Source organism: Mizuhopecten yessoensis, unplaced genomic scaffold (genome assembly GCF_002113885.1).
Source record: "Mizuhopecten yessoensis strain PY_sf001 unplaced genomic scaffold, ASM211388v2 scaffold10227, whole genome shotgun sequence".
Taxonomy (NCBI): Eukaryota; Metazoa; Mollusca; class Bivalvia; order Pectinida; family Pectinidae; genus Mizuhopecten; species Mizuhopecten yessoensis.
This window is the reverse complement of record NW_018408441.1, coordinates 618045-626654: the sequence shown is the minus strand read 5'-3', so window position 1 is coordinate 626654 and position 8610 is coordinate 618045. Positions and strand designations below refer to the sequence as shown.

At 34.4% G+C, this 8610-nt stretch overlaps 1 protein-coding gene across 2 annotated transcripts; it reads left to right on the top strand.

The window, feature by feature from the left end:
- The first annotated feature begins 316 nt into the window (after positions 1-316).
- LOC110459817 (caffeoyl-CoA O-methyltransferase 2-like) lies at positions 317-7472 on the top strand. Of its 2 annotated transcripts, none has more exons than XM_021512266.1 (7): positions 317-451; positions 3439-3608; positions 4245-4398; positions 4999-5208; positions 5432-5532; positions 6436-6594; positions 7130-7472. In XM_021512266.1, the coding sequence occupies exons 3-7, from the start codon at positions 4305-4307 to the stop codon at positions 7196-7198; spliced, it is 633 nt and encodes a 210-aa protein (XP_021367941.1). In that variant the 5' UTR covers positions 317-451; positions 3439-3608; positions 4245-4304; the 3' UTR covers positions 7199-7472. The 2 variants fall into 2 exon arrangements, with proteins under 2 accessions (XP_021367941.1, XP_021367940.1); XM_021512265.1 differs by having other exon boundaries at positions 317-455.
- Positions 7473-8610: the final 1138 nt, after the last annotated feature.

The window sequence follows — 8610 nt, the reverse complement described above, 5'->3', positions numbered from 1 at the left end:
TAATTTGAAGTACATTAAGCTTAGGCTGTGAATGAACTTAAGTAAACTTAATGTGGATTCAGGGATTTGATAGTGATACTTCTGATTCTTAAAATTATGTATTAAAAAAAAATCAGTTTACTTTTTTCGTGTTGAAATATCCATGCAACATACAACTCCATCATGCAGCATTTATTGAAGCCTTATTTACAAGAGAGATACATGTAATAGACTAGTTAATTTGTAATTGTTTGTCCCTGTATATTTAACACACAGAACCGCAGATCTATTTTTAGACCGGTGGTACCGCCCCACTAACGCTAAATCTAGCACATAACGTACACACAGCGTATAACTAGTACGGAGACAAGTATTGCAGCAATCACGGGACCCAGGTTATAATTTAGAACATTGCGCAGCACATCGATAATATTGATCGCCCAGCTTATAGAGGATAGCGAGCATCCCACCAGTACGTACGTATTCTTACGTTAGTTATTATATTGTATGCAATGTTGATATTTACATGTTTTGTACAGAGCACACATAAAGAGTAAATTGTATACAATACATGTAATCAATGCATGTATTTATAGTTTGATAAAAAAAAGTACACATTCTTTTTGTTGATAACATTCACTTCACAATTTCCTGTACGATTTTCATATGTGTATGGTTACTCCTGTTCGTATTCATTTAAGTAGTAACAAGGTTGTTTATAATTATGGTTGTAAAATTATATATATACATTGGTAAACGACAGCATCTTCCTTTAAAGCTAACAAAGCTTTCATTTTGTACGTATTGTTAGGTTTAACAGTAATGGACATTGTCTTCAAAACCACATCAAAGCATTGAATCAAACAATGTTATCCTATATCATTGATGTAGAATAACGTGTTCATGTATCTCTTCTCAAATCATTCCAAGTAAAAACGATTTAAACATTATAACGATCAATCACTCGCATACTTCTAGCATTTTATCTTACACGTGTTAAATGTTTAATGGCAATTTGTGGTCACCGCTAGTTTTGTCAAATGCACAAGTCGACATATCACCCATCATACACAATCTGTCATGCTTGAGATATGATTAAACTGTTGACGAGCCGACTTAGTAACTCTGTACAGTACGGGTCAATATTTAGAACATCCAGTTGAGACAGCCATACGACGAGATTTAACAGTTAAGCAATATTAGCATGCAGGATATTTTTTCAAAACTCAGTTTTGGTTTAGAAGTGTGCCTATTATAGGGTTGGTTGGTAGCGAGTCAACACATTTCTTGATACATTGAATTTAATTATATAATTAAAGTTTCATTATGCAAAGAAGTGTATGAGTATATGTGCAATTGTAATCGGGCATACATTTTAACATATTTTAACATAGGCACTGCTAAAAGCGAGCGCACATAGTTCAGTAACCTTTGTGATGATAGTGTAGATCTCGGGCGCCTGCGGTGCCCCATCTTAGAACTTTAAGGTAACAAAACGAACAGAATCACTCCTTAGGACATACGTGCGCTGAATATTCTTCCATGAAAATGAAATGAATGGTAAATTAAAAATAAATGTATTTTAATTAAGAAAACCTGTCAGGTATTCTATGTAGGTATTTTTGTTGTTACTAATTTACTATTATTTTAACACCCTTGTCAATATATCGCCTGCTCCCTTTATTTACTATTATTTTAACACCCTTGTCGATATATCGCCTGCTCCCTTTATTTACTATTATTTTAACACCCTTGTCGATATATCGCCTGCTCCCTTTATTTACTATTATTTTAACACCCTTGTCGATATATCGCCTGCTCCCTTTATTTACTATTATTTTAACACCCTTGTCGATATATCGCCTGCTCCCTTTATTTACTATTATTTTAACACCCTTGTCGATATATCGCCTGCTCCCTTTATTTACTATTATTTTAACACCCTTGTCGATATATCGCCTGCTCCCTTTAAGGCAAACTTTTCTCAAGACAAAAAGAAAGAAATAGGATCTACTGTGCATAGAAAATATTTATCAACAAGGCAAAGTATTGCAAGGCAATCCATAGACCCCCATGGCCACCGGTAAGAATTTCTATACACAAACAGTGCACTTATGTCAGGAAGCATATAGGTCACAGTGAGGTCATAGTGGCACGTCCTTAAATGACCTTAGCTGTTACAGACAAAACAAACCAAACCAAACCGAGCCATTTCATCATCGTAAGTTTGCATATATATATATATATATATATTTGGTACATTTTTTTTTTTTTTTTTTTTTTTTTTGTTTTTTTTTTTATTTTTTTTTTTTTTTTTTTTTTTTATTGGTTTGTATTTTAATTTTCTTTCTTTGTGTTCCATTATTTGATTTCCCGCATGAAGGATGTTCACTCATTAGATTACACTGTATATTGTTGTCTGTTATAATGTATCAGACAGGTAATGTTTTACACTGTTGTATATATTCCGTATTTGCGTATTGCAGAGTTATCTTCTCTTGTGAGCAGGTATTGATTGTTACGTCATTGGTTTGTGTGAGAAACTTACGTCGTTTTCTAAAAAATTGATGACGTTATACTCTCACAAACAAATGACGTAACAATCAATACCTGCTCACAAGGGCAGATAACTCTGCAATACGAAAAGACGGAATAGGAAGTATCTCCCGAATACTATATATGATCCTAGGTGGAATGCAGTACTCAAAGAACGAGAAATTCACTTCTGACCTAAGCAGCCTTCTAAACGCGTCTTTTAGTATTTAGTAATAGTGCTGAGAGGAATGATATTTGAGGCTTTTGAGCATTGTGGTTTATTCAAAATGTATAATGTACAATGTTGCATATTATCGAACATTCTAAAATTCGCGTGTTAACAGACCACCATGATTTTTCCAGAGTGTTTCTAAATAGTAAAGGAAATATCTTATATACGAATACAAATCTCTCTCTCAATGGTTGTATACACTTTATAGGATATGTAAAATAATACATATATATATATAAAATATAGCATAATTTACTTTATATAGAAGAAACTCGTTAACCTCCATGTAACAATAAAACTGAATGAAATGATGCCACAGACTTCCAGATGTCATTATGACGTCACAATGGCGACAATGAATGGATACATTTTATCCAAATACAAACGTGCAGTAAAAAAATCTTAAACACGTTTCACTTTTTATATGATTTATATGAAATAAAATGAAACGCGCCACAATTTTCTCCTTATAGCTCTCATATGAAATGGAAATCCATTTAAGATCATATTATAGATCTTATCATCAGTTATCATATTCATTTTAAGTAATGAAATATAGGATCACAAATGTTCCGAAAAAAAAGTACTGTTATTTGCCATTGTAGTTTGGTATTCGTTACACACAGAGCTTGTTCTGATTGATATTGAAAATAAAATGTCTTAACAGTAGAATTTGTTATTTGACACTACAGTATCACGGTGTTACTACGATTCAGCAGAGACATCAGTAAGTATGGAGTCCGGTCGTTATCACATGGATCCTACCGTCAGAAACCTATGGCAACTGGAGGACCTGGCTAAACAGCACGGAGTTCCTGAGGAGGTCCAGACACAAATCCAGAAGTGTCTTCACAGCTTCTTGGTGAGTGACTAGGAACACATTTATTTAATACGATTGTCACGACAATGACCATGAAACTATCAGACCGTGAAACTATCAGATAAGTACATGTAAATTCTTTTTAAAAAAGTCATATTTTTAGAATGATTACATTGTAATTCAACACTAGCAAGCGGTTTACAAAGCCCAAACACGATACGACAAGCATTGACTATTCAAAGTGTAAGGACAACTTACCTGGTGTGCTTTGTTTTACATTTATTAGTTATTAGTTAATACTAACTTGGATTTCCACCTGTTTAGCCCCTATTATATCTGATGAGTCTTTAACGGACGTAAAAGCTGCAAGGTCATTCTTTTTTGGAATACTGTATAAGCGTTTGTTTTACGTTCATCTTACGAGAGTATAGCAATTTTAATGGCCTCCCGTTCGTTATTGTAATAGCTTAAAATTGTGCTGTTATTTTCAAATCGTTTACATTGATTTTGGTGTCGTTCTGTTTGAATTAAATTGATCTGTTGTGTATGTATGAAACCTAGTTTGCTTCAATTCAATTACAGTGTAATGCCATATATTATTCAAACATCATCTATAGTGGGCGTAGCATATGAACTAGTTTATTTGATTAACGTTTAATACTGTTTCATTGTTGTCAGACCCGAGAGGAGTACTGCGACAATATGTCTTCTCCAGTCAGTTAGGGTGTCCGTTATGTGATGGAGCAGACCATGCAACACCCTTGGAAAAAGCTCAGCAAAGAGGGCACTATTCCCAACTTGTCTCCAATGATGGTTTCGGGAAAGTTAGAAGGTAAACTAATTGATGTTCAAATGGAATTATGTTATCCTGAATATTTGGTTAGATTTACTGTGAAGTGTTTTTAGCTGTTTAGTTCCCGACCAAATTAGTGTTTGGCACTGGATGGTTTTATGGTTTGCGGGATACATCCGTATTCTGATTTCCATATCTTATCCGTCTTTCTGCCCAATAGATTTTTTACAGGTATACACATGTATCCTATATTTTTTCCCCACCTAGAGTAAATATCGTAGGATAGTGGAATGGCGCGTAAATAAAATTAGGTCACTGTGACCTGTATGGTGATATTTGATCCCAATTATTGAAACAGTTTGTCCGGGACAATTCGGCCACCTATTTCACCTCGACTAATAATATATTTTTTATGCATACATATCTGGGGAAACATTGTCGTGTACTAAAAGTATAACATAGTGACCTATATTTTGACCTATTACCCTTTTTTTCGGGACATATCTCCTAAAAAAAAAATAACATCGTTATACGGAAACATAACATCTTATTTTATTATATTCATTTGTTTTTGTTTTTTATTACTTTTTTTTTAAAGTAAAAGTTAACAGCGAGTCTATACAAAATGTCTTCTTTCAGGGAATTTTCTTAAAACTCTTGTGAGCATGAGCAACGCTAAGAGGGTTTTAGAAGTAGGACTTTTTACCGGATGTGGTGCTTTAACAATGGCGGAGGCTCTTCCGGCAGATGGTGTTGTTGTTTCATGTGAACTTCTTCCATACCTTCAAGATCTTGCTCGAGGTTATTTGGACCAATCACCGCACGGAAAGAAAGTAATAATCAAGGGAGGTAAGCCTAACAAACCATTAATGTAAAAAGTTTTATCCAATTTTACAACGTACCTGCAGTCGGTAAAGAAAACGCATGTAATATATCATGTTTCATTTTAGTGTCTGAGGAATGTTTAGATAGTTTAAAAATAGTAATAGAATGACAATGTCGTCATTATTTCAAATTAACTATACGTTGACTGGTCCTCTTTTGCGCTAAATCCAAAGTTTTTAATCTACAGGACCAGCTCTCGCGACAATAAAGGAATTAGCGAAAAATGGAGAACAGTTTGACATCATATTTCTTGATGCCAATAAAGACGATTACTTCAGCTACTTCGAGGTAAGATAATAAAAGATATTTATGTGATTACTGAACTTGATAGTCAGTTGTTTACATTTTATATCTGTGTACTTTTCGTTTGTTTGTTTGTTTGTTTGAGTGGTTTTACGTTCGCTTTAGTACCGAGTAGTTCGGTTATCCAGCAGACGATCTGTGCTTTTTCTAAACAACTTTATATTGGTAAAGGATAGTCCTGTGATAAAATACGAGCATTCTATTGGCTAAATACCCTTCACAAAGTCAAATTCAATATTTTGTGAACAACATAAAAAGGAACGCTCTCATGGAACAAAATTTGATTAATATCGGTTGAATGCTGTTGTGAATCGCAACGTCACCTTAAAACTGCATGCCTTGATTGAAAATATAATGAAAAAGATTATTTTTTTCTGAATAAAAAACCCCCAGTAAACAAAAAATACAATAACGAATGGGAGGCCATTATAAAACAGCCCCGCCCCCTTCCCCGCATAAAAACCTCACCCGTTCACAAAACTGTATTCATAAGGTATTTACATTTTCTCTTTGTATTTCAGTATGAAAATAAAAAAAAAAAAAACATAAAACGCTTATCATTTTATCTTGTTAACATGTTGATCACAAAAAAAAAAATCATCTGCGTTTTCAATCAGTAAATTAAAAGATATGTACGTAATCATTTCATAACATGATATTTATACAGTGTTTTCTATTGATTTTATTAGAATGATTCAAAACCTGATCATTGTTATTTCATCACTTGGTATTCATTATTTCAATTATTCTCTACTGATAGGGAACAGAAAATGTTAATATCACAAACCTTCAGCACTGGTCCAATTAAATATCTAATGTACGTCCAGCTTGGGGCCGACAGTGGAGCTTGTCAAATTAAAGTTTAATTTATTTTTTTGTTCTCTTTAGTCGATAATGGATAACAACATGCTGTCTCCACGAGGGACGATTCTGATGGACAATGCCCTGTTCCAAGGATCTCCATATCTCAAGGAGAAAATGAGGTTTGATGGTCAAAGTACACAAAAATTCAACGAATTCATTTCAAAGAACGACGATGTTTACCAGGTAGGTGGTGCTGTTTCCGTTTACCCGTAGCTTTGGTATTAGTGGAATATCTTATTCGTTGATAGGTGGCTGGTTGGTTACCGTGGTTACGGTGTCATTGATGGGTTGTTGGTTTGGTTTAAGTTTGATTTTATTTAATTTAACGTCCTATTAACAGCCAATGTCATTTAAGGACGTTGTTGTTGGTAATTGGTAAAGTGATAATGAAGACGACTTCTGAAGAATGCTTAACTCTGATATCAGCAATAGTGCTAGATAAAGCTGATTAACTGGAGATTCCAATGTTCATGTATTTTCAAAATAAGTAGGAAAACATTATACATGTACCTACATATATGGTAGTTCTGGACTTAACGCTGTATACAAACCATGTGAATTTACAATGTATATTAACCACGTGACTTTACAATATACATAGTCATTTGTGTATTAACTATGTGATTTTACGCTGTATATTAATCCCTGTGACTTTACGTTGCACGTTAATTCTAGTTAATTTACACTGTAAAAATGTACACTGTATATTAATTAACAGGTATTGGTTCCTATTCGAGACGGAGTCTTGATGATACGACGCAAGGTGGACGTGGAGGGATCTGTGTAGAGTTTGGCAAATACTTTCACTACGGAATACATTATTATGTAGTACGGAATACTTGTGCATAAGTATGTACTACGGATAACGTATACAGAATACTTCTACTACGGACTGAATGCAATCTGCCCATGGACAATCACCTTTGTCTTAGCGACACTCTGTCCTCAACGATTGACTGCCGTATGGAACAACAAGATACAATATACTGTCGGTTGTTACTTCATGGTTAAAACGTGCTGCACATATTAATTGCGTGAATCTGTTAATAAAACCACATGCTTACATTTGCCTTACTTTTTTTTTTTACCATATTCTTTCTGTGGATACTTTCTGTTTACATATCTATGTTATAGTGAACGGCCATGAAGTGTGGTAAATACTGTGAACGTATCTATTTTAGTGCACTCAAATTTTAGGACATTTTTAAATTTTAACAGATTTGCGCATTGATGAAATAGCGCACCGACAAAATCGGAAACATTTCAAAAGATAAGATAGCGTTATCCCCACTGAACCAGTTAAAAGAACATTTAATATAGTTGTTCGATATAAACAAACTGCTTTGGTCTGCTTCAGTTTATAGTTCCTCGATTCGATTTTATACCTGAACTTTTACACTGTTTGTCTGTTTGGTTTATCATTTAATTAAATTGTTCTGTTCAATCAAGATCACTGCATGCTTATTCAAAATAAAAGTATTCATTTACACCAACTTATCATTTATTGCTAGACTTCAGTTAAACATGTTGTTCAATCCTATCATCATAACACCACGGACTTAGATCTAATTCCGTGATAACACTAAGCATTCAGTTGATAACTTTTGATGTAGCTCTAAAATAAAGGGAGGTAACTCTTATTGTTTCCGGACGCCTATTCGTTTATGTGGACACACCTGTTCATCTACCTTTAAAAGTAAACACTATGGGGGAAATACAGGCCTTGAAAGACTCTGCCAAGGCTCACCAGATAGCAACACATCATAGATCATTACGAAACCGGCCATAACTCGATATATACGATACATAAATGCTGCAGAATTTATTTTTGTTTTCCACATAGATGGAAATTTATATTTCAATAGAAATCAATACTCAAAATTCTAACTTGAGCTTTTATCGGCCATTTGGGACCAAGAAAATACTGAAAATCATATATTTGAGTAGTACGAAACACAGAGCTCAACTCGCCTGATATTCCGGTTTATCCTGGGTTTTCTGGGTTTATTCCGGTATCCCTACGATTCCGATATCTTCCGGTAACATGTGACTCCGTGCATGGTGCCCAACCCGAGACTAAGAATCCTTCGCACTGCACCGAACCACCCTTTCATCCTTTCCCACGGTCTGTCGGAACATCTTTGTACCTGTATATGTATTTCACGTTGCCCACTGTGGCAGTCTCCGCACCATCCCAGG